The sequence below is a fragment of the Chiloscyllium plagiosum genome, chromosome 20 (genome assembly GCF_004010195.1).
Source record: "Chiloscyllium plagiosum isolate BGI_BamShark_2017 chromosome 20, ASM401019v2, whole genome shotgun sequence".
Taxonomy (NCBI): domain Eukaryota; kingdom Metazoa; phylum Chordata; class Chondrichthyes; order Orectolobiformes; family Hemiscylliidae; genus Chiloscyllium; species Chiloscyllium plagiosum.
The window spans coordinates 1,016,864-1,043,374 of record NC_057729.1 but is presented as its reverse complement, the minus strand read 5'-3'; the positions used below and the strand labels follow the sequence as shown (position 1 = coordinate 1,043,374).

At 45.8% G+C, this 26,511-nt stretch overlaps 1 protein-coding gene across 1 annotated transcript in view; it reads right to left on the bottom strand.

Annotated features, from left to right (window-relative positions):
* Positions 1 to 6,253: 6,253 nt before the first annotated feature.
* The window catches only part of LOC122559937 (transcription factor HIVEP2-like), a 72,050-nt gene continuing 51,792 nt past the window's right edge, over positions 6,254 to 26,511 (bottom strand). The window contains exon 2 of the mRNA XM_043710046.1: positions 6,254 to 10,441. Within this exon, the coding sequence (XP_043565981.1) occupies positions 6,254 to 10,390 (4,137 nt within the window). The 5' untranslated portion in view covers positions 10,391 to 10,441. The remainder of the gene's footprint in view (positions 10,442 to 26,511) is intronic.

Below are 26,511 nucleotides of genomic sequence, written 5' to 3'. Positions count from 1 at the left end.
CAGCCTGCTCAGTGACCCCCAGTTTAGGTTCTGCCAGGGCCAATCAGATCCTGACCTCATTACAGACTTGGTTCTAACGTGGACAAAAAAGCTGAATTCCAGAGGGGAGGGGAGAGTGTCAGTCCTTGACCTCAAGGCCGCATTTGACTGAGTGTGGCACCACAGAGCTCTAGCAAAACTGGAATCACTGGTATCAGGGGAAAACACTGCAGTGGTTAGAGTCATACCTGACACATGGGAAGATGGTTGTGGTTGTTGGAGGACATTTATCTCAGCTCGAGGACATTCCTGCAGGGGTTCCTCAGGCTAGGCCCAACTATCTTCAACTGCCTCATCAATAACCTTCACTCCATCATAAGGTCAGAAATGGGAATGTTCGCCCATCATTGCACAATGTTCAGCACCATTCGCGACTACTCAGACTCTGAAGCAGTCCGTGTCCAAATGCAACAAGATCTGGACAATATCCAGGTTTGGGCTGACCAGTAACAATTGACATTCATGCCACTCAAATGCCAGGCTATGACCAACACCGTCACCAACAAGAGACAATCTAACCACTGCCCCTTGACATTCAATGGTGTTACCATCATTGAATCCCCCGCTATCAACATCCTGAGAATTATCATTGATCAGAATTCAACTGGACTCACCACATAAATGCAGTGGCGACAAGAGCAGGCCAGAAGCTAAAAATACCATGGCTAGTAACTCACCTCCTGACACCACCCCTCAAACCGCAACATGAACAGAAACCCCTGGTCCTCACATTCCACCGCACCAACCTCCATATACATCACATCATCCTCTGCCATTTCCATCACCGACAAACGGACCCCACCACCAGAGATATATTTCCCTCCCCACCCCTAGCCGCTTTCCGTAAAGACCATTTCCTCCGCGACTACCTCATCGGGTCCACACCCTCCAACAACCCACCCTCCCCTCCTGGCACTTTCTCCTGCCACCACAGGAATTGCAAAACCTGCGCCCACACCTCCCCCCTCACCTCCATCCAAGGCCCCAAAGGAGCCTTCCACATCCATCAAAGTTTCACCTGCACTCCTACACATGTCATTTACAGTATCCGTTGCTCCTGATGCAGTGTCCCAACGGGGTGACAGGATGCCTACTCGGAGAGCACTTCAGAGAACATCTCCAGGACACCCGCACCAATCAACCCCACCGCCCTGTGGCTGAACATTTCAACTTTCCCTCCCACGCTGCCAAGGACATGCGGGCCCTGGGTCTCCTCCATCGCCACTCCCTCACCACCCAATGCCTGGAGGAAGAATGCCTCACCTTCTGCCTTGGGACTCTCCAATCACACGGCATCAATGTGGACTTCACCAGTTTCCTCATTTCCCTTACCCCAGTTCCAACCTTCCAGCTCAGCACCGCCCTCATGACCTGTCCGAGCTGTCAATCTTCCTTCCAACCTATCTGCTCCACCCTCCTCTTCAACTTATCACCTTTATCTCCACCTCCTTCAACCTATTGCACCGCTCCACCCCCAAGCCTCCATCCTCATTCCTGATAAAGGGCTTTTGCCTGAAACATCGATTTTCCTACTCCTTGGATGCTGCCTGACCTGCTGTACATTTCCAGCACCACACTCTCGACTTTAATCTCCAGCGTCTGTAGTCCTCACTTTCGCCTCCTGACTCCCCAGGTCCTGTCCACCATCTACAAGGTACCAATCATTGTGTGATGGAATATTCCCTACTGGCCTGGATGAGTGCAGCTCTAACAACATTCAAGAAGCTTGACACCATCCACGGCAAAGCAGCCTGATTAATTGGCACTGCATCCACAAGCATCCACTCTGTCCAACACCCACGTTCAGTAGTAGCAGTGTGTACTATCTACAAGATGCAGCACAGAAATTCACCAAAGATCCTCTGACAGCACCTTCCAAACTTCACAACCACTTCCTTCGAGAAGGGAAAGAGTAGCAGACACATGGGGCCACAATCACCTGGAAGTTCTCTCCCCAAGTCATCACCATCCTGACTTGGAAATATATCATCATTCCTTCACTGTTGCTGGGTTAAAGTCCTGGAATTCCTTTCCTAATGGCGTTGTGGGTCAACCCGGAGCAGATAGACTGCAGCAATTCTCAAGTAGGGATGGGCAATAAATTGCTAGCCAGCCAGCAATGCCTACATCCCACATTACACCTGCATCCGTCAAAATTCCATTTTGCAACTCTTGGCGTGGCAATTGCACATCTAAATATTTCTTAAATGGTATAAGGGTTTCTGTTTCTAACACTGATACAAGCAATGAGTTGCAGATTCCCACCACCCTCCAGACATCAAAGGTTTTCCTCATAGAGTCATAATGCACGGAAACAGACCCTTCGATCCAACCAGTCCATGCCGAGCATTATCCCATAAGAAACTGATCCCACCTGACCGCCCCTGGCCCATATACCTCCAAATTCTTCCTATTCATGTGCTTATCTAAATGTCTTTTAAACATTGTAACTGTGCCTGCATCCATCACTTCCTTAGGACGTTCATTCCAACCGTGAACCACCCTCTGTGTCCCCCTCATGCCTATACTGAAGCTCTTTCCTCTCACCTTAAAAATGTGCCCTCTAGTCCTGAAATCCCCCATCCTATTCCTTCTAAACCTCTATTCCTTACCTTAAATCAATGCCCCATGATCGTTGATCCCTCCATCAAAGCAAAAAGTAACTTTCTGTCTACCTTATCCATGTCCCTCATAATTTTGTCCATCTCAATCATGTCCCCTCTCAATTTCTTCTGCTCTGAGGAAAACAACTCCAGTCTGCCCAATCTCTCTTCATAACTGAAACTTTCCAGCCCCAGGCAACTTCCTGGTAAAACTAAATAAAAACAGCGGACGCCATAAATCAGCAACAAAACCAGTAAAGCAACAAAAAAAATCATCTCTGGAGAGAAATCTGAGTTAATGTTTCAGGTCAAGTAACCTTTCCCCAGAACTCAAGATATGAGTACAGCACAGAATTTGAACTGTATCCAATATAAAGACAGCGTTGGATAAGAATACGGTGTTAGGTATGAATAGTGCCTGATATTACAGCAGAGCCACAGATTGGGAATAATAATAGCTGTGGTGATAATGTTGCATCCCATGCCGTGGTTGTAAGCTGTGCTATAGAGTCAGAGCGTGTGTGATATTTGACGTAGGACAAAATTGATCATTACCAGCAATCAGGTTCACATCAACTTTGGGCAAACACCTTTCTGTCCATAACTCAGTGAAGATTTTGAAATGTAACAGTTGATCAACACAGATTGTTCAAAGGTTCCCCAACCCTGTACAAGTGAAGTAGTGACTTATTGGATTGATAATGGAATTGCAGTTAATGTCATGTATTCATTTTCCAAAGCTGCAAGGTAAAACATCTCACAGGAATTTGTTTGAGAAGTTTAGACTGCAATCTAAAAGTGAGGACAGAGAGTTTGTTGACAATCAGAAAAACGTTCATATCATTGGGTGTTGTTTACACTCAAGAGAAGGCACATGTCGATTTTGAACTGTACAAACTTACCACATCCTCTTCGACTCTTTCGTTCTATTTATAAAACACAATCTGCTGTTAGCCTTTTTATAACTGTGATGTCCCATGTGTGAGCTATCAAGGTCTTTGTATCAGACTCCATTCTTCCTGTTAATCTCCATTAAGATTATTCTGCTCTTCCCTGATATTCCTCCCAATCTATTTTGTGGCAAAGTTCTCCATTTTGAATGGCATCTGCCATCTCTTAGTGCATCTTATTAATCTGTTTTTGACTTCTGGAACTTTCTCCCTCTGCTACCAGCTGCTGGAAGGTTATCTACTGTCTTTTGATCAGCAAGTTTGAAACTTTACTCACTCTACCTGAATCAAAATTACTTCCTTATATCAAGAACCAAAATGGATACATCACCAACATAAAACATAAAACAGTACAGTATAGGAATGGGTCCATTGGCCCATGATGTTGTGCTGAACGTGATGCCAAATTAAACTAATCTCTTCTGCTACCCTTGGTCCATATCCCTTGCATATTCATGTGCTTATCTAAAAGTCCCTTAAATGCCCCAATTTTTCTGCCACCACCACCACTTCTGGAAGCACATTTCAGACTCCTACCACTCTCTGTGTAAAAAACTTGCCCCGCATATCTCCTTTGAACTTTCCCCAATTGACTTTAAATGCATGTCCCCTAGAATTAGACATTGCAACTCTGGGAAAAAGATTCTGACCATCAACCCTATCTATGCCTTTCATAATTTTATAGACCTCTATCAAGTCTCTCCTCAGCCTCTACCGCTCCAGAGAAAAGAATGTGAGTTTTCTAGCCTCTCCTTACAGCTCATACCCTCTAATCCAGGCAGCATCCTCTTCGGCACCCTCTCCAAAGTTTCCACACCTTTCCTGTAATGTGGAAACCAGAATTGAATGCAATACTCCAAGTGTGGCCCAACCAAGGGCTTATAGAGCTGCAACATGACATCCTGACTCTTGTACTCAACGCCCCAAGCAATAAAGGTGAGAGCATGCCATATGTCCTCCTTACCACCTTATCTACTTGCGTGGCCACTTTCGGGGAGCTATAGACTTGTACCCCAAGATCCCTCTGTACAACAATGCCATTCAGGGTCCTGCCATTAACTGTACATTTTTCTTAACATTTGATCTCCCAAAGTGCAGCATCTCACACTTACCTGAGTTAAACTCCATCTGCCATTTCTCCACCCACATCTGCAACTGGTCGATATCCTACTGCATCCTTTATGCAATATTCTACACTATCCACAACTTCACTAATCTTTGTATGTCTGCAAACGTACTAATCCAAGCATCTGCATTTTCATCCAAGTCATTTATAATTTCATCCAAGTCATTTATAACTCTATTGTCCTGCGATCTAATTAGCTCATGTTCTTGGATAAGTGTGAGGTATTGCATTTTGGCAAAACAAACAAGAGTAAGATTTATATAGTTAATGTTGGGGCCTTGGGTAGTGGTGTAGAACAGAGAGACCTAGGAGTTCAGGTACATAATTCTTAAAGGTTTGTTTTGTAGGTAGCAGGGTGGTTATAGATTAAATTCCCTACAGTGTGGAAACAGGCCATTTGGCCCAACAAGTCCACACCAACCGTCTGAAGAGTAACCCAGTTTCATTTCCCCACATTTACCCCTGACTGGTGCACCTAACACCATGGACAATTTAGCACGGCCAATTCACCTGATCTGCTCAGCTTAGGATTGTCAAACAAAACTCAAGCAGACACAGGGAGAATGTGGAAACTTCACACAGTCACCTGAGGCAGGAATCAAACCCAGGTCCCTGGTGCTGTGAGGCAGCAGTGCTAACCACTGAGCCACCGTGCCACCCTTAAGAAGGCATTTAAGATGCTTGCCTTTATTGCTCAGACCTTTGAGTATAGGAGTTGGTATGTCATATTGATGTTGTACAGGACATTGGTAAGGTGTCTTCTGGAGTAGTGTGTGCAAATGTGGTCACCTTGTTATAGGAAGAATATAATTAAACTGGAGAGGGCTGAGAACAGATTTACCAGGATGCTGCCGGGAATGAAGGGTTTGAGTTATAAAAATAAGCTGAATAGGCCAGGACTTTTTTCACTGAAGCGTAGGAGGTTGTGATTTATAAAATCATGAGGGGCTTAGGGAAGGTGAAATCCCTCTGGGGTGGGGCAGTTCAAAACAAGGGGGCATATTTTTAAGGTGAGAGGAGAAAGATTTAAAAAGGACATGAGGAGCAACCTTTTTCCATAGAGAGTAGTTCATGTGTGGAATGAACTGCCATAGGAAGTGATGACTACAGATACAGTTAGAATGTTTACAAGAGATTTGGGTAAATACATGAATAGGAGAGGTTTAGAGGGATATGGCCAAATACAGGCAGGCGGGATTAATTTAGTTTGGGGAAGGGTTTAGAGGGATATGGGCCAAGTGATAGCAAATGGGACTAGATGAATTTCAGATATCGGGTCGGTATGGACGAGTTGGAGCGAAAGGTTTGTTTCTGTGCTGTATGACTCTATGACGTGGCTGAGTTAGAAGCATAAAGAATGAAGAATTATTCACTTAAAAATATCCTTGATGGAGAGGACTCACTTGGTCCTGGATCCCATCAATGTCTATAGAATAACTCTTGATCCAGGAACCTAAAGCAGGGACAGAGCCATACTGTAGCCTTTATGGCTTTGGAAGAGAAAATCTTGCACCCATATTTCAGCCCAGAAGCGCTTATGTCTTGTTTGTATCTCCAGAGAAGATTGAGGCCACATAGCAGAGAAGGACGGGATCTCTGAGGGGAGTCTTAACAATCGATGATGCAAGTAAACAGAACAAGGGGATCAATACAATATGAACCTCCAAAGAAGCATTTGGATGTGTACTTACTGATTGAGCACTGGTGTCTCTGCCTTTCTGCTGGAGTCTGTCCACAATGACGGTGTCCTTCAGTGCCAAGCTTGGTCTATCAGAGGCATTTTCACAGGTTCCCCAAGTGGCATATACAGAAGTGGATCTGTCCTTCTGCTGGGTATGTAAGGGTACAGTCTTCCTCAGGTAACACCAGGTGAGCTCAGGCTGAGTGGTCATCTTCTGGAAGGAGGAATTGTCAGAGTTGACCTCAGTCAGTGGAATATTTGGCTCCCTCCTTGACCTGCACTGCACCCAGTTTTGGTATCTCTCTCCACCTGAAGTACACTTGATTTGCTGACATCCAGATCCAGTAACGTTTGACCAATCCAGTTCTCCATTCAGTTTAACATTGCTGGCACCCTGTTGACATTGCCCCAGCAATGAATGAGCAAGATTAGAAACAGGAGCCCATCGGCCTCTGTGGAGACTATTAGCTGCTGGCCAGTGTACATCGTGAAGCTTGCCACCAGGTTGGCTGCAAATAGACCACTGGAATCTTTTGTTCATTAAATGAATAAGATTAGTGACAACAGCTGTTGTATGTATAGCTGATGGAAGCTGACTACCTGCAGAGACAGTGTGGGTGTGTTGAACCAATTCACATCCCTCCGTTTTCTGCACTTCGTTGAATGATGGCTGCAGTGTTGGATGTGGTGTCTGCTGGTCATGATGGGATGGCTTCGGCCTGTTCCACTGTGAAGTTTGAGAATCACCTTCACTTGTCTCCTCATGCACTATAGTTTGTGTAGCCAATGCAGAGGGCAGTCTGATCAGCTCCATCTTGGGCCATTTGAGTTGATATTTCGGAAGAAAATGATGCTTTTGTAAATAGGGATCTTTTACCTGAAGAGGTACTGGTGTAACACATTGGATCATGTGAGATTCCATACGGAAAACCTTGTTCGGATGGTTTGCCTGACTTCCAACAGTGTCCGATATCAATGGAAAACCATTCGGCTGAACAACGCCCCCACTGTCCTCCATTATTTCTGCCTTGGCCTCTGAATCTGAAGGCAAGAATTGAGGAAGGAATGTGGATGAAGTTGCTACTGACTCAGGACAAGACTTTGACTGATTGGATAATGCCTGCTCAAAGTCAATGAAGCTGATGGAAACAGTTGGTGATGGCTGCTTTGGTGAGTTGGTACTCTGGAGGTGCCCATGGCCACCATTTGAGGTCAGAGTGCCAACAAATGGAAATGACTGACTCAGAACAATCACGCCTGGTAAATTGGAGTCAAACTGTAGATCCTCAGTTGGATTTTCAATATTAACTAATTTCAGTCTTTGTTTCTTTTTGGGAGGTTTTGCTGGTGAAAGCTTTGAGACACCATTGTTAGTGTCAATATATTCTTCAGGCTGATTTTCTTGCTGACTTTTTACTTTGATTGACTCTTGTACAGCTTTATTTTCTGGAACTTGAACACTGAGTTGCCTCACCAGCTTGGGGTGTGAGAAATGCCTCTGTATTGATCTTTTATGATCTTTCTCTTTTTGCAGGCTTGGTACAGATGATGGTTGGAGCAGAGGGAGACCCTTTGTTGTGCAGTCAGTAGTTTCTTGCACTGCACCTGCTGAATTTGTGTTGCCTGACCTTTCATCTGTATTCGGCGGCTCGTCTGAACTGGAGGTTGTGATAACAGGCAGTTCCTGGATCAGCGGTGTTGTGGTTTTGTCTGCACTACGACAAGGATCTGGATTTGTCTGTTTGAATGAAGAATTGTCAAAATTCCTCGGTAAAAACTGTGCTTGAAACATCTGATTGTTGAAAGTTGTAACCTTCACTGGACCAAAAATCAATGGATCCGAAAGGTGCTTTCTAACAGGGGTTTTATGGATTGAGGAAGTGGCCAGTGAGCTGGTGTGTTGATTCTCAGAGAGGACAGTGATCACCCTGTCCTGTGCCACAGTATGGTTGGCACAGTTTATTGTGGAAATCTGTGTGACTTGGTTGCCACATTGCAGCATAGGCATGGCACTGCTGGTTCTCTTTACTGCCTGATATTTCTTTCTGAACGTCTCTTCCCCGTACATGGACCACTTTTCATGTGAGAACTTGGTCAGCTTTTTCTGGCTGTTTCTCTTTTCTAAGCATTTGTGCTTGCTTCTTGACACTGGACAAAATTCAGTGACATTGGAGATTCTTTCTCCAGCAGTGGAGGACCCATCCACAATAGGAACACTTGTCTGTGAGTCCTCAAGTGCTGTTTGCCTGACCAGAGTTCGATGGTGTGAGGGATGGAAGTCTAATGATCTAGACAGTGAGTTCTCAGTGCGAAATGCAGCAGAGGACGTCCTCTGTGTGCAATGCTTCTCTGGTCCATAGCTTAAAACTTTGGCCATTTTATTGGATAATACATTATACTCACCTGGTGGCAACGAATTACTTCTTATAACTGGTAAACAATCAACAGTTGGAGCAAGATGAGATGGTAATGAGAGGAATGTTTGCTGTAATTTGCCAGAAGATGATGGAATGGCCTTTGGTAAGCTGGACGAAAGGTTTGATCTCTTACTGACGTGGCTAGACTTCATGTCAAAATGAAAGGAATCCTTGAAAGTATAAGGCATTGGCAAATCAATGCTCCCCTGTTTCGAAATAGCCATCTTTCTTGGCCTCACATTTTCTAACTGTTTGTCATCAACAACAGCCTTATTATCAGAGATCAGTTTTGAGATTCGTTCTCCCAGCTCCAGTTTCCCAAGTTGGTTCCTGTCCATTCCTTGCACAGCATTCTCCCCTGTGGACAGTCCACCAGCACTCTGCTCAGCACTAACCAAGCTCTGACTGGACTGAGAGGCTCTCCCTGGTTCAGTATCAGTGCTCTGCCCTTGAAAACCCCACACAGAACCCAAGGAACATGACTGTTGGTCAGAACTGTCCGAATGGGAAAAGTATCCAGAGTCTGTACTTTCGTTTGTTTGTACACTAGAACTTGAAGACTTGTTGATCCACTGTTTAGCAAAATATGTTGCCTGTTGTCTCTGTAAAGAAATCTGCTTGTTTCCAGTCGGTGCTTCCTGTTGCTGGGCACCCTGTTTCTCTCCATCAATTACCTCATTCTCTCCTTTTTCAGTAGTGGAATTCCTGCTCCAAAACATGTCCCAGGGCATGTTTGGGAAGCCCTGGTTACCTAAAAGGTCCATGTTGTTGGATTTGGGTACTAGCAGCTCACGTTGATAGGATGTGCTTCCCTTCTGCCCATCTTCCTGTTGAATATTTATATCTGAATATCTAGCAGCCACACAGATCAGTGCCGAGCTGGGACCTGACTCACTACCTGTTAAAAGGCGACAATTATTCACGTGTGTTTGTGTTCTTTTATGTTTATAGAGATTACTCTGAGTTTTAAAGGAAATCCCACAAGTTGTGCATGGGAATGGCCGTTCTCCGGTGTGAGAGCGGATGTGTTTCTCCAAGACGCTGGGTTTCAAGCAGTCTCTCCCACAATGATTACACACATACTTACTCTGCTTTTTCACCTTGACCTGATTCATATTCACCAGCAGTTGGTACTGTCTTTGTCCAGACCCATGGGGAGAGGGATCAAGCCCTGGTCCACCTTTATGGGGCAAGTGTTGAGATGGTTCTTGATCATTGTGGATGAGAGGCTGACTGATTGCCTTGGATTGTGGTGCTGGGATTTCGGATGTACTGCAGGCAAGAGCAATGTAAGAACTCTTACCCATTTCTTTTGTGTTTGTTGGTGACCTCTGTTCAGCTGGCTGTTGGAAGATTTGGTGAGGAAATAAAGGGGAAGGATTTGGCTGCAGGGAGATCAGTTGAGAAGGTGGAGAGCCATCTGGTAATTTTGTAGGATCAGAATAAGGTGCCATGCCAATCAGTCCCGGCTGGTGCACAGGGCCATTGATCTGCAGGAGACTCTGAAATGCAATCTCTGATGTTCCAGCCTCTGTTGGATCACACAGATCTGTTTTGTTCTCACAAGCCATCATCTCTGTACTCTGGTGTAATGTTCACCTGGCCTCCAGATGATCCTAAGTAAACTGCAAAATATAAATATGTTGGATTAAGTTACAGATTGCAGTTACTTCAGAATAAGTGATGTTTATATGTGACCCACTACTGTATCAGTAATCAATCTGTGAATCTGCCCGATTCAACTCTGGCGAATATCTACCCCATTGAGGCTGTCGCACCACTGCAGTGAACAGTTGATCACAAAAGATCTTACTGGCAGTATTCAAACTGGACTTTGTTCCCCTCTTACCTTAATCTCACATTTACAGGGATCCAGTTTGACTCCAGCCTTGGGTGACTGTCTGTGTGGAGTTTGCAAATTCTCCCTGTGTCTATGTGGGTTTCGTCTGGGTACTGTGGCTCCAACCACACACACACACAAAACAAGGGATTACAAGGTCAGAGTGGGATGTTCTTCAGAGGGTTGGTGCAGACCCCATAGGCCAAGTGGCCTCTTTCTGCACTGTTGGGATTCTAATAAAAAGCTATTTTTCTCTTTATTTCTTTTTATTGTGCTACATATTGGCATAGTGCAGCCTATTACAAGGGGGCATAGCTTTAAATTAAGGGGTGGTAGGTATAGGACAGATGTTAGGGGTAGGTTCTTTACTCAGCGAGTCGTGAGTTCATGGAATGCCCTGCCAGTAGCAGTGGTGGACTCTCCCTCATTATGGGCATTTAAGCGGGCATTGGATAGGCATATGGAGGATAGTGGGCTAGTGTAGGTTAGGTGGGCTTGGATCGGCGCAACATCGAGGGCCGAAGGGCCTGTACTGCGCTGTATTCTTCTATGTTCTATGTTCTATGTTCTATTTCCTGTGATGTCCTTAACCATACTGCAGTCTCTATCCCTCTGGAATCCTTGATATTAACAAGGAATCCTGCAAAAATGAGGAGAACGTTCCTTCTATTAAATATTGGGAAGACTGAAACCATTGTCTTTAATCTCATTGAGTGGGTGGAGAGACGGCAGATGGATTTCAATGCATAGAAGTGTGAGGTGATGAACTTTGGCAGGAACATACCAAATACTTCTCTGGGGGCTGCAGGAGCAAAGGGACCCTGAGTGTATATGTAGGTGGCAGGTCAGGTTGAGACAGCAATTCATAAAGTAGACAGTGTCCTAGGCTATATTAAACAGTGCCATAGATTACAAGAGAAGGAGATTATACTAAACTTGTATAAGACACAGCTGCATCTTACAATATTGTGATAAAGTGTCATTTTCAAAAGGTTTCATGGAGAGTTTCCCTCTGTGGAGCCTAGTCAGATTTCTCATGCAATTATCACATTAACTATCGTCTCATTAACTATCTACCCCATGCCTAAGGTGCTCCTTTCGTCTGATGTTAGCCTGATTTTCCTACATACTTTTGTCAGAAGAACTCCCATCTATCCCAGCTTCCTTGGCACCAGTGCCATGTTTAAAAGGCTGTTGTGCACCTGGTCAAGTGCTGACAGTCTGGAGGCTGCCCTTATGGCTGAGAAGGGGAAATTGGCACCCTGCTTTGTGGTGTGGCACCAGCAGGTCTGGTTGACAGGGTGGTGTGGAGAAGGATGTTCTCTGCCCTCAGGTCTGGCAGAAGAGGCCACACTACCTGGCAGGCTGGTCTGAAGTTGCCACCCATGTCTCTGTGGATTACATGGTCGAAATAAATGCCTAGTAATGTGGGTTAAGAGTCACACTCTTCTCTCTGATACTTCACACACACTATCTCTGCAAATGTGTCCACCTCCGCCCAAGACTCGTGCTCCACCACTTTCATTAATTCCTGTAATGTTTTTCCTACTTGCTGTCCCCTCACAAGCTCCCACATCATTTATCCTGCAGCCCTCTTCACTACCTTTCACCTACCTGCACCAGCATGTGCCTACCCACTTTCATTCACTCAATCCCTCCCTTTTTCTCATTCCAGGAGAAAACAGACCTTAAGAGGACCAAGAGAGTCAGGTGGGTGGGTTTAGTGTCCAATATCAGTCTTCTTACTCCATGAGGAGAGGTTCCTCACCCTGCCTGGTAAAGATTGGGTCTGCTCCTGCAGGGATGCTGAAACCTCCAGGTCCCAGCACTCAGATAAGAAGCATTATTTATTGACATGCTACTCTCCCATTCCCCATTCTAACATGTTAACATTGTTACCCTTTAGTCACGATACATTCTGCCTCTTGTTTTCTCCAGTCACCCAGAAGGATGTTTCTGGTCTCCACCATTGGGAGACCTGGCCAGCAAGATCATCCCTCCTCTCCCTCCAAGGAAGACAGCACAGATTCCTCAGAGGAAGCCCCAGCCAGCTGCCTCCTACACCTTTCACCAGCTCAGACACTGACACCTGGGGAGGGGCTTTTATCGCAATTAGACTTGGAAGCACCTATTGGTGAGCTCTTCACTGCCAGCCCTCCTCAGCTTGTCAAGCAAGGAAGGTCCCAGGACGTTGGGCACTCAGAGCACAGCCTGAGACCAGGCACCTGCTCAGCACCAGGCAGGAGATGACTCCATGGTGTCGGCAATTCAAAGTTTGACTAAAATACACAGACAGAGGAACAGCAGACAGGTTTACAGGAGCACCAGGAAAACTAGCTCAAAGGCTGCAGGTGTCCATCAACACTCTTCTTATCATGGCAGGTTTGACAACATTTGTACAGAGGTTGTAAGCTTGCTCACTGAGCTGGTGGGTTTGCTCTCAGACATTCTGTTACTATGCTAGGTAACATCATCAGTAACCCTCTGGCGAAGTGTTAGTGTTCTGTCCTGCTATTTATGTGTCTTGGTTTGTGTGGTCAGTAACATCAGTTCTGTTTCTGAGAGTTTGCTAAATGGGGTCCAAATCGATCTGTTTGTTCCGGTTTGAATGCCAGGCCTCCAGGAATTCCCCCGCGTGACTTTGTTTAGCCTGTCCCAGGTTGGATAAACTGGTGTCCCTCGTTGTCTGTGTGTACAAATACCAGTGATAGTTGGTCATGTCTTTTGGTGCCTGGTTGGTGCTCATGTATCCTGGTGGCTAGTTTCCTGCCTGTCTGTCCGATGTAAGAGAGAAAGTGGAGCTAACATTTCCGGGTCCTGTGACACTTCTTCAGAACTGGTTGTGGCTCAGAAAAGGTTGGTATCTCTGCAGGAGATGGGATGGGGAAGGGGGAGAGGTTGAAACTTTATTGCTGGAACAGGTATGGGATTGAGGGTGATTTAGTGGTATGAATCAGAAATTGGTTAGCTGAAAGAAGACAGAGAGTGGTGGTGGCAAATGTTCATCCTGGTGTTCAGTTATTAGTGGTATACCATAAGGATCTGTTTAGGGGCCACTGCTGTTTGTCATTTTTATACATGACCTGGATGATGGCGTAGAAGGATGGGTTAGTAAATTTACAAATGACTCTAAGGTCGGTCGAGCTGTGGACAGTGCTGAAGGATATTGCTGCTTACAGAGGGACATAGATAAGCTGCAGAGTTGGGCTGAAAGGTGGCAAATGGAGTTTAATGCAGAAAAGTGTGAGGTGATTCATTTTGGAAGAAGTAACAGTAATACAGAGTACTGGGGTAATGGTAAGGTTCTTGCAGTGTGGATGAGCAGAAAGATCTCCGTGTCCATGTACATAGATCCCTGAAAGTTGCCACCCAGGTTAATAGGATTGTTAAGAAGGCATATGAACCATGGGGTTATGTTGCAGCTGTAGGAAACTATGGTGTGGCCGCACTTGGAGTATTGCGTACAGTTCTGGTTACCACATTATAGGAAGGATGTGTAAGTTTTGGAAAAGATGCAGAGGAGATTTATGAGGATATTGTCTGGTATGGAAGGAAGGTCTTCTGAGGAAAGACTGAGTGACCTGAGGCTGTTTTCGTTAGAAGGAAGAGGTTGAGAGGTGACTTAATAGAGATGTGAAAGATGATCAGAGGATTAGATAGTGTTAGCAGAGAGAGACGTTTTCCTCGGATAGTGATGGCTAGCATGAGAGGACATAGCTTTAAATTGAGCGGTGATAGATATAGGACAGATGTCAGAGGGGTAGTTTCTTTACTCAGAGAGTAGTAATGGCGTGAAACTCCCTGCCTGCAACTGTAGTAGACTCACCGACTTTAATGTCTTTTTAAATGGCCATTGGATAAACATATGGATGATAATGCAACAATGCAGGTTAGTTCAGCTTCAGGCTGGTTTCACAGGTCAGCACAACATTGAGGGTCAGAGAGCCTGGACTGTGCTGTAATGTTCTGTGTTCTTTGAAAGCAAGATAATATTTCGAGTCTGGCGATTCTTCATCAGAACTGTTAACAGCTCAGGAAAGGTGGTAATATATTGAAGTGACGTTTGTGGGAAGGGGTTGGTCTTGCACAAGGTGACTTACTTGCCGATTTACTTCCTCCAACCTCAGTATCCAAGGCCTCAGGCACACCTTCCAGGTGAAGCAGCAGCTTACCTGCACTTCTCTCAACTCATTTATTTCATTCACTGCTCAGAATGTGGTCTCCTGTATATCGGGGGAGATGAAACACAGATTTGATGACCGCTTTGCTGAACACCTACACTCTGTCTGTAAAACATGACCCAGAGTTTCCCACTGCCTCCACTTCAACACACCACTGTGTTCCTACACCAACATTTCTGTCCCAGATCTGTTGCAGTGTTCCTTAACGCAAGTTCAAAGAACAACACTTCATTTTCCACTTGGGGATTCTGTTTCTGTTCTGCTCATTCCTGAAGAAGGGCCTGTGCCCGAAACGTCGAATCTCCTGTTCCCTGGATGCTGCCTGACCTGCTGTGCTGTTCCAGCAATAAAGTTTCAACTTTGATCTCCAGCATCTGCAGACCTCACTTTCTCCAAGGGGAGAGGTAACTGATTAGTGGAGATAGAGCCCAAAGAGAGAAAAAAACAATTGGACAAAGGAATGGGTAAAGGTCAGCTGCTAATAAGGACCAGACGTAGCTGACAATGGGTCATGTCTGGTAGCAGCCCATGTGATAGCAAAGCCTGGTGTGTCGGGGTTAGGATAAGGAGGTGCTCAGGCCCTAAAACTGTTGAACTCGATATTGAGTCCAGAAGGCTGCAGAGTTCTCAAGCAGGAAATGAGGTATTGATCTTTCAGCTTGCAATGAGCTTTGCTAGAGCACTGAGACAGAGATGCTGATCAGGGAACATGGTGATGAGTTAAAGTTGCTGGCAACTGGAAGCTCAGGGTCATTTTTGTGGATGAAACGTAGGTGTTCTGCAAACCAGTCATCTAGTCTGCACTCCGTCCCCCAGTGTAGAGGAGACCACTTTGTCAGCAGCGAATACAGTCGACTAGATTGAGTGAAGTGCAGGTAAATCACTGCTTCACCTGGAAGATGAATCTGAAGGAGGGAGAAAGTAAACTGGCAGGTGTTGCACTTTCTGCAGTTGGAGGGGAAGTTGCAGTGGGGCTGTGGGGATCTGTTGGGAGTGAAGGAAGAGTGGACCAGAATGCCCCAGAAGGAATGGTCGCTGCAGAAGGCTGACAAGGAAGGAAAGTGGAATATATGTCTGATGGTGGCAACTCACTGAAGATGTCAGAAATGGCAGCTAATGATCCTTTGAATGTGGATATTGGCGGGATGGTAGGTGAGGACAAGGGTGATCCTAACGCTATTGTAGAAGGGAGGTGAGGGGATGTGAGCCAAAGTGTGGGAGATGGGTCAACTATGGTGCTGCAGAATCCTTTGGTTGAAGAAGAAAGTGGACATTTTGGAGGCCCCATTTTTGAAGTTGCCATTATCGGAACGGTTGTGAGGAACTGGGAGAATGGGATAGAGTGTTTACAGGAAGCAGGGTGTGTGGATTTTTGGTCAAGGTAACAGCAGGACTCAGTGGGTTTGTGATAGATATTGGTGGCCAGCCTATTCTAGAAATGGAGACAGAGATGTTGAGGAAGGGAGGGAAGGAGTCTGAGATTGCCCAGGTGAAGGTGAGAGTAGGGTGGACATTAGAAGTGAAATTGATAAACTTTTCCAATTCTAGATGGAAGAGGGAGGCAGCACCAGTAATATTATCAATCCCCCGGACTGGAGTAAGATTGGAACAAGGAATGTTCCATGCAACCCACAAAGAGACAGGCAAAGCTGGGGGCCCATGCAGGGACCAACGGCCCATACCTTTGACCTGAAGAAAGTGAGACGAGTTAAAAGAGAACTTGTTCAGTGAATACAAGCTGGGCCAGGTGGAGGAGGGTGGTGGTGGATAGGGACAGTTCAGGCCTTTTTCCCAGGAGGAAGCGGAGAGCCCTGCGACCATCCTGATGGGGGAATGGGGATATAAAGAGATTGCACATCCATGGGAAAGAGGTGGCCGCTGGACCCCACAAATTCTGAAACTGATCCAAAGCATCAGAAGAATCACATCAGAGGACCTCTGCTTTTTATAGTTTTTATAAACGGCTTGGATGAAGAAGTGGAAGGATGGGTGAGTAAATTTGCCGAAGGTGTTGTAGACCATGTGGAGGGCAGTTGTAGGCTACAACAAGATATTGACAGAATGCAGAGCTGGGCTGAGAAGTGGCAGATGGAGTCCAACCGAGATAAATGTGAAGTGATACATTTTGGCAGGTAGAATTTGAATGCTGAATACAGGGTTAAAGACAGGATTCTTGACACTATGGAGGGACAGTAGGATCTTGGGGTCCATGTACGTAGATCCCTCAAAGTTGCCACCCAAGTTGATAGGGCTGTTAAGAAGGCATATGGTGTTTTGGCTTTCATTAACACGGGGATTGAGTTTAAGACCCGCGAAGTTTTGCTGCTGCTCTATAAAACCCTGATGAGTCTACATGTGGAATATTGTGTCCAGTTCTGGTGACCTCATTATAGGAAGGATGTAGGTGCTTTAGAGAGGGTGCAGAGGAGATTTACCCAGGATGCTGTCTGGATTGGAGGGCTTGTCTTATGAAGAGAGGTTGAGTGAGCTCGGGCTTTTCACACTGGAGAGAAGGAGGAAGAGAGGTGACTTGATAGAGGTGGACAGGGTAATGGGAGGCATAGAGAGAGTAGATAGCCAGAGACTTTTCCCCAGGGTAGAAATGGCTGTCACAAGGGGTCATAATTTTAAGGTGATTGAAGGAAGGTTAAGGGGAGATGTCAGAGGTAGGTTCTTTACGCAGAGAGTGGTGAGTGCGTGGAATGCATTGACTGCAGTGGTAGGAGAGTCAGAGACATTAGGGGCATTTCAGCGACTGCTGGACAAGCACATGGATGGCAGTAAATTGAGGGGTGTGCAGGTTTGGTTCATCTTAGATTAAGATAAATTCTCGGCACAACATCGTGGGCCGAAGGGCCTGTACTGTGTTGTACTGATCTATGTTCTAGGTGGGAAGGGACTAAACAAGGGGAGAAGAATTGAGTCGAGATAAGAAGAGCTGAAGTCTGTGGGTCAGGAGCTGGCAGAAACAATGCATCTGCTTGGGTAGTCCTGTTTGTGGATTTTGGAGAGGAGATCGAAGTGGGTTGTGTGGGGTTGGGGCCTATGAGCTTGGAGGTGGGGGCGGGAGTGTGGGGTAGCGTAGATCACTGGATAGAATTAAATTAGAATCTGTAGTGGACACAACGGCCCGGTGTTCCATGGCGGAGCCATGGTCTAAGGGAAATACGAGAACGTATCTGAGAGTCGGCACTCAGCCTCTGCAATGCAGAGTCCACTAGACTACAACATCACTACCCTTATCATCAGGCATAATTACAAAGCCAGGGTTGGATCTGAGAATATGAAGTGCAGTCAGTTCCACAGGGATCACTACCCTTATCATCAGGCATAATTACAAAGCCAGGGTTGGATCTGAGAATATGAAATGCAGTCAGTTCCACAGGGAGATAGGTTGGAATGGGTCAGGGGGCAAAGAAATTGAGGTGACTAATGTCATGTTGACAGTTCTCAATGAACAGGGCAAAAGTGAGGGCTGCAGATGCTGGAGATGAGAGTCAAGATTAAAGTGGTGCTGGAAAAGCACAGCAGGTCAGGCAGCATCCGAGGAGCAGGAAAATTGATGTTTCGGACAGAAGCCCTTTATCAGTGAACAGGTCGATTGCAGGTAAAAGGACAGAAAGAGGGTTCAGGTAAAGAAAGAGTATTGGAGGTAAGTGAAGGATATCTGGGTGATGGGAGAGGGAGAGGACTCTTGTTCAGCATATGCAGTTCTTTCAGTGTTTTGTTTATAGAGTCATAGAGATGTACAGCATGGAAACAGGCCCTTCAGTCCAAGTTGTCCATACCCACCAGATATCCTAAATTAATCTAGTCCCATTTGCCAGTATTTGGCCCATATACTCCAATCCCTTCCTATTCGTATACCCATCCAGATGCCGTTTAAATGTTGTAATTGTACCAGCCTCCACCACCTCCTCTGGCAGCTCATTCCATACACGTACCACCCTGTGTGTGAAAATATTGTCCCTCAGATCCCTTGTAAATCTTTCCCCCCTCGCCCTAAACCTATGCCCCTCTAGTTCTGGACTCCCCCACCCTGGAGGAAAGGTCTTCGCTATTCATCCTATCTATGCCGACCACGATTTTACAAAATTCTAATGTCAATCCTCCGAAAATCGTCCCAGCCTACTCAGCTTCTCCCTATAACTCAAACGCTCCAACTCTGGCAACATCCTTTTCTTCACCCTTTCAAGTTAAACAACATCTTTTCTATAGCAAGGAGACCAGAATTGAACTCAGTATTCCGAACGTTTACTGTTCCTATCATACTGCCTCTGCCCTGTGATTGTCTGGTGACTTCCATGGTTTGGGACTACCATGGAGGGCCAGGTCCAGCAGCCTCAGTGTCTGTTGTATATGCAGACAGACCGGGACACCATTGCCATAGCCCAACTATTGATGCTGCCCAGAAATCTCCTCTCAGGACACTTCCAGAGGTGGCTGAGCCCTCCAACTCCACCCCACCTGTCAGCCTCAGCCCTGTGGGGCTTCAAGCTGAGAAGGTCACGGGGTGTCTGGGCCCTCTGGACACAAATACCCCTGGGGTCACCCAACCAAGATGTCAAGACCAGTGGGCTCCCCCACCCCAGCTGTGGATACTAGAATTGGACTGAGAAATAGTGGGAGGGTGAGAAAGATCTTCAGAGAGCATGTATGTATTACTGTCATTGCAAATATGTTCTCACTTTTACAAATATTTGTTCGGTTTTCTCAATCAGCTGTGTGTGCAAGCCTCTGTTTGTACAACTGAGTTACCCCTCCATGTTATCATCCCTCTTGCATCCTGGAATTCTGACTCCAATCCCTAAATTAAGTCACCAATCCTCCATCCTACAGCAGTGAACAGCCCCCCCAGGACTGCCCGTGGCCAGTTCTCTGGACTATAAAAGTACAGACGGCTGTCCCTCAAATCACCTCAAACAGCCAATGGATCACGTCCAATCCCCTGGACTGATATTGGAGGCTGCCTGTACCAGGATCCCCAAATGAGGGGTGTCTCAATTTTTTACACAGATGTTGGTTCACATGAGGACTTCCTGAGGAAGTGGTGGATGTGGGTAAACTTACAATGTTTAAAACACATTTGGAGAAGTACATGAATAGGACAGGTTTGGAGGGATATATGCCAGGAGCAGGCAGCAGGATGAATTTAGTTTGGGATTATGTTCAGCATGGATGGTCTGTTTCCATGCTGTCTGACCCGATGACTCTATGAGTCCCTTGACTTGACTGATGATCGCTTCCCGTTGACTTTGTGACATGGCTATCAACTATTGCATTTCATCATAGAGTCATAGAAACTCTATAGAATCCCTATTGGATGTGCCGCATAAGCCACTGGCACACAGTGCTGCGTGAGATTGACCCAGCTCATTGCTGTAAAGCAAGAGGTCCACTCCCTTGACTAAGGACTGGAGTCCTGGAGGGCAAGCTGCCAGGTTGTGTGACTGCACTAAACTGCAAGGCAAGCCAGAAGTACCATGAGTCTTTAAATTGTATCTGAGCTGTAATTAAAGCACCAAAAGGCAAGGCAATGCAGGGATGAAATCACAGAGAGGAGGATGGAGTGGATAGGTGGGTAGGAAGATTGGCAGGTCAGACAGGTCATGGGGACAGTGCTGAGCTGGAAGGTTGGAACTGGGGTAAGGTGGGGGAAGGGAAATGAGGAAACTGGTGAAGTCCACATTGATGCCCTGGGGTTGAAGTGTTCCCAGGTAGAAGATGAGGCATTCTTCCTCCAGGCGTCTGGTGGTGAGGGAGTGGTGGTGGACAAAGCCCAGAACCTCCATGTCCTCGGCAGAGTGGGAGGGGGAGTTGAAATGTTGGGCCACGGGGCGGTGGGGTTGATTGGTGCGGGTGTCCCAGAGATGTTCCCTAAAGCGCTGTACGAGAAGGCGTCCAGTCTCCCCAATGTAGAGGAGACCGCATCGGGAGCAACGGATACAATAAATGATATTGGTAGATGTGCAGGTGAAACTTTGATGGATGTGGAAGGCTCCTTTAGGGCCTTGGATAGAGGTGAGGGAGGAGGTGTGGGCGCAGGTTTTGCAATTCCTGTGGTGGCAGGAGAGGGTGCCAGGACGGGAGGGTGGGTTGTTGGAGGGTGTGACCCAACATGAGCATGCTAGTGTACACTAAGTGAGCTAGAATTAAGAGAATAAACCAGCAACCCTGAGAAACAGTTTGTCCAGTCCGTGAGCTGGGGGGCAGGGGTCTGCCCAAGCAAACTAAGTGTCCTTGCAGCAGCCTGTTCAAAATGCAGCATGGTAATTCAGAAATGTACTGTAAGTGGATCAGAGCTGTGGCATGGTAACAGTGGTTCATGTCAGACTCCAAACTGGAGTTTCCAGGTACCTGCTCTGACCTTCATGTCAGGAATTGTTAATGTCTAATTGTATCCAATGGGTGATAGAATGGGAATCAGTGCATTAATGAGGTGGGGTGAAGTAATAATGAGGGTCATAATGCTTGTTAATACCCATAATCCCACCATGAACTCTCACTGCTCACCAGTGGGAATCTTGTCTTGACTACCTGGAATTTAGTTGGTAAACATGATGTGCTGCTCCTGACATTTGAAAGGCTTAGCTCAACTTCCCCCAAATTTCTCACCATAGCTCAAACTGATGAAGGCTGATGAAGACTCTACCCAGTCGTTTGATTCCTGCTGGAGTATTGTGTACAGTTCTGGGCATCACATTTGACAAAGGATATGAAGGCGTCAGAGAGGCTGCAGAAAACATTTACAAGAATGATCAGGGATGACAATTCAATGAGGTTGAGGAATTATAAAACTTAGGTGGTTATAATAGTTACAGTGTGGAAACAGGCCCTCTGCCCAACAAATCCACACTGACCCTCTGAAGACTCATTTCCCTACATTTAACCCTGACTAATGCACCTAACACTGCGGGCAATTTAGCATGGCCAATTCACTTAGCTTCCACATCTTCTGGAATGTGGAAGGAACCAGAGCACCCAGAGGAAACCCACGCTGACACGGGGAGAATGTGCAAACTCCACACAGACAGCTGCCTGAGGCAGGAATCAAACCCAGGTCACTGGCGCTATGAGGCAGCTGTGCTAACCACATATCTAATCTGGATGCAATGGGCCAAACGGCCTTTTTCTGTGCTGTAGATCTCTGTGACTCTAAGTTGTTTTTCCTTGGTGAAAGATAAGTAGAGAGGAGATTTGATCTCTATCAAATTCAAAATCACAAGACATTATGAGAAAAATTCTTCCTTATACAGTGAGTAGTTAGGATGTGGCTCTGAGAGTGTGGCAGAGGCAGGTTTAAATTGAGACATCCAAGAGAGAACTAGTCTGGTTTCTGAAAAGGAGCAACATTGCAGGGTTACAGGGTAAAGGTTAGAATATGGCTGCAATTGCTGGAGAGCTGGTGCAGATATGATGGGCGAATGGCCTCCTTCTGCAATTCTGTAGTTTCTTGAACTGTTCTGGTAAATCTGCTGTGGCACCTCTCAAAGAGCTTCACATCCCTTCGAAAGTGTGGTGAACAGTACCAGATCTGTGCTGGGATCTAAACAGCATTTTATAAAAGCTGCTTTTGTACTCATTGCCTCTCCCCATGAAGCCCAAGTTCCCAGGTGTTTTACTAACCACTTTCTCAGTATGTCCTGCCACCTTTAAAGATTAAAGATGTCTGCAGCATGCTCTGAGTCCTCTGTTCCCTACACACCCTTTAGAATTGTACTGTTCATTCTATGTTGCCTCTGCCTATTACTTCTAGCAATCAACTTACACTTCTCTGAATTATAATTTGATACTTGTCAGTCCATTCTGAGAGGAGAAAGTGAGGACTGCAGATGCTGGAGTACCAGAGTTGAAAAATGTGGTGCTGGAAAAACACAGCAGGCCGGGCAGCAGAAGGGTTTATGCCCGAAACGTCGATTCTCCTGCTCCTTGGATGCTGCCTGGCCTGCTGTGTTTTTCCAGCAACACATTTTTCAAGTCCATTCTGAGAGCCTATCTATATCCTATTGCAGTCAATATACATCAGCCTCATTGTTTGCCACTCCTCTAAGTTTGGTTTCATTGGCGATTGAAATTTTCCAATATCCAAATGCCTTGCAAATCTATCACAAAATAAACTGTGATCCTCACTCTGACCCTAAGGGATCACTTTTGTTTTAATTGTAAAGGCTGTATATTTTATATTTCAGTAATTTTTATTACGGACTGAATTGGGAAAAGAAGTGTTTTAATACCAAGGCTTATAGAAGAAATAGCTACACTTTTAAAAAGCAAATTACTGAAACTCATTGTAAATTGCGTACACATTGTTGCTTTGTTCAAGCAGTGAGGGGAAGCTGCTTGTGTACTGGCCACACACTGGGATGTGCACAATGTAAGATTCAGCCAGCTCAATGTTGCCGATTACCAGTTGTGGATGACAAAGGTCATTTGCCTGACAACAACTATCTGATAGGCTCCTGAGTAGCAAGAACCGCTTGTGGATATGAACAATACTGTCAGAAGCCTTTGGACTGCCACAAAGGAAAAAGGTTTGTCCTCCTCCAGTAAGATACCTAAAGCTTGTTTCTTTACCCTCACCAGTTGTTGATTAAGCTGACCACTAACCAGTAACTGAGAGACTTTGGAATTAGTGTATCAATCACTTGTGAAAAGAAATTGAGGAACAAAACATCCTGCCAAGCAGAAGAGTCAACTCAGTGAACCATGTTAATTAAGGCCACTGGATTACTTCCCCAGTCTTGTTTTTCTGTATATCCATAACAACAATTTTTTCTATCTATTTGAGGCTACCTGTATGTGTGTGAAGGGTTGTTTTTTAAGAAGAGGGCAAGAGTTTTAAGTAGAAGAACTATATGTTGGCATTTCAAGATTATTTACCTGTGGCTACAATCTATTTGCAGCTCTTGTTAAAAATGGTATAGTGATTGTAATGAGGTTAGCCAGATGGACTTCATAGAATATAAGTTCCCTGGTTGTTACCTGCGCCAATCAGGGAGTCCTGACTGACAGATATAAACTGGAGTGTTGGGAGTGGAGTGCATTATTTCCCCCTCCAACTCTATTTTGATTTAAACCCTGCCCTCCCCTTCATTGTTTGATCACACAGCATTGCCCTTTGATGTGAAGGGCAGTGTTTGTCAATCGCCACTCGGGTGTTTTCCTATCTTCCTGGTGGTGGAAATTGAATAAAGATTCGTACACCTTGTGTCTCACACTGTGCCTCACACCTGCACACACACAGCATGGGTGCTGGGGAAAAATAAGCACTACCGCAGTTAGGCGGGAGTGTGGGGGTAAAGAGGTAAAAAAAACAGGATTTTGATTTAATCCCTGCAAAAAAACCTGGAGCGCCAGAGACTCTGTTCACTCTGAAAGCTTGGTCTGAGGAAGCTGGGCCAATGTCAAGTACAGTGCACGTGTAAATAAAGGGTGATGGGATACCAGCCCCTGTGGAGTTATTTCAGTGGCCTATGGAGAACATTTTACAAGATCCATCCCAGAATGCCATTTATCTGGATGAGGTGCTGATAGCAGAAAAGACCAATAAAGAACATAGATCAGGAACGGGCCCATCGACCCATGATGTTGTGCTGAACACGACACCAAATGAAACTAATCCCTGCTGCCTGGCCTTGGCCCACATCCCTCCATTTCTTACATATTCATATGTTTATCTAAAAGTCTAATAGCCACATTGTTGGGGCAGTGCTCAGAATGCCAGCAAGGACAAAATTACAGCCAGCAGCTCCCCCACATTCGTGGGAATGGCCAGGTAAACCCTCGACTCCATTACACATCAACTATGTCAGCCTTTTCATGGGATTAATGTTCTTAGTCATTGTGAATGCTCTCTCAGTGGTTGGATGTGCATTGAGTTCATTCGTCAAAAGCTGTGAGCATCTTTTGCAATACATGGGCTGCTCCTGGAAGTATTGGTCACAGACAAAGGTGAATCATTTACCAGCAGGGAATTTGAGTATTTCCTAAAGTCAATTGGCATACAGCATGAAAGGACAGTTCCATGCATCCATTGTCCAATGGTCTGGCAGAAAGTGCAGTCCAAACTGTAAAGAAATAGCTGACATATGCAGTTGATATGAAAGTTTTTCAGTTGCTGTTTGATTATAGGACCATGCCTCACGCAACCACAGGGAGAGCTCCAGCAGAGTTGCTTATTGAGAGAAAACTCCACACCAAATTAAATCTGATCCTTCCATACCTTTGAGGAGTGGGTGGGGAGCATGAAACGGCATCAGGAATGTCAATTCTGGATACAAGACTCCGCTAGGTGAGACAGACAATTAACGTCAGGGGACAAAGTCTGGTGTCGAAACCACGGAAATGGCCTTGCATAGGTAAGATGTAGGTCCCATGACATACAAAGCTTGGGTAGGGGAGTTGATCCTGAACAAGCACATGGACCACATGAAAACTGCAAATTCACAAATGGGGCAGGAACAAAACCTATTTGGCCCCTCAGAACAGCTGGAAAGGTGTTCTCCCCCTCTGTCTGGTGGTATCGAAGAAACCTCACACTCTGAGATGGACATGGTAGATGTTGTAGCCTTGAAATCTTTACTGCCTGAAGAAGAGGATGAATTTCTTCCAACACGTTCTGGCTGCAGTCTGGTACATGCTGTGTGTATCTGAGGCTGAGTTGAGGAATTGGACCTGGTGCAAAGATGCTCCTGGAGAGGCTACAAGAAAAAGAACAGACCTATGTGCCCAGACTTTGGGGGAGGGGATTTAATGATTGCAACAAGGTCAGCCAGGTGAACCTCATAGAATATGAGTTCCCTGATTGGGGCTGTGAACCTGGTCCAAGTCACTGAGAGCTGCCTCTGAGGAAGCCGGACCAGTGTCAAACACTCTGCACATGTGAATAAAGGGTGATTTGGTGACAGGATGCTGGCCTCTGTGGAGTCACTTCACACAGAAACCTGGTTCATGTTTTCTATTAATCTGGGCATAATCACAAGGTGAATATTGAGGACTTTGCATATGTTGATACAATTTTTAAATTTTTGATGACTCCAGGAGTTTTGGGGCTTGATTTCCAGCTCGCTATGCCAGTGAGTCATGCTGCTATCTTTCAACTAATTAAAAAAGAAGTAGGTAGAAAATCTGTGCAGAATGACTCTCCCCTTAATGCAGTATGAGTAATTTTCAGAGCTTGAATCTGAGTTGTCAGGGCTGCATAATGTGTTGCTATCTGACTCATATCAAAGAGGCTGCAGTCACAGAGCCCCAGCAACTGAGAAAATACCCTCTTTATCACATACTCTGAATAAATGCCCTCTCAATCTCCCCTCAAAATTAATATCCTCTTGTTCACCTGCTCTAAATAAATGCCCTCTTGGAATGCCTCCTTGGGACAAATAGGTAGAAGGTAAAAACCATCATCTCCCAGACCATACAGAACCTCATCGCCTCAGGAGATCTCCCACCCACAGCTTCCAACCTCATAGTCCGAGAACCCCGCACTGCCCGGTTCTATCTCCTTCCCAAGATCCACAAGCCTGACCACCCTGGCCGACCCATTGTCTCAGCATGCTCCTGCCCCACTGAACTCACCCCTACCTACCTCGACACTGTCCTATCCCCCCTAGCCCAGGAACTCCCCACATACGTCCGAGACACCACCCACGCCCTCCACCTCCTCCAAAACTTC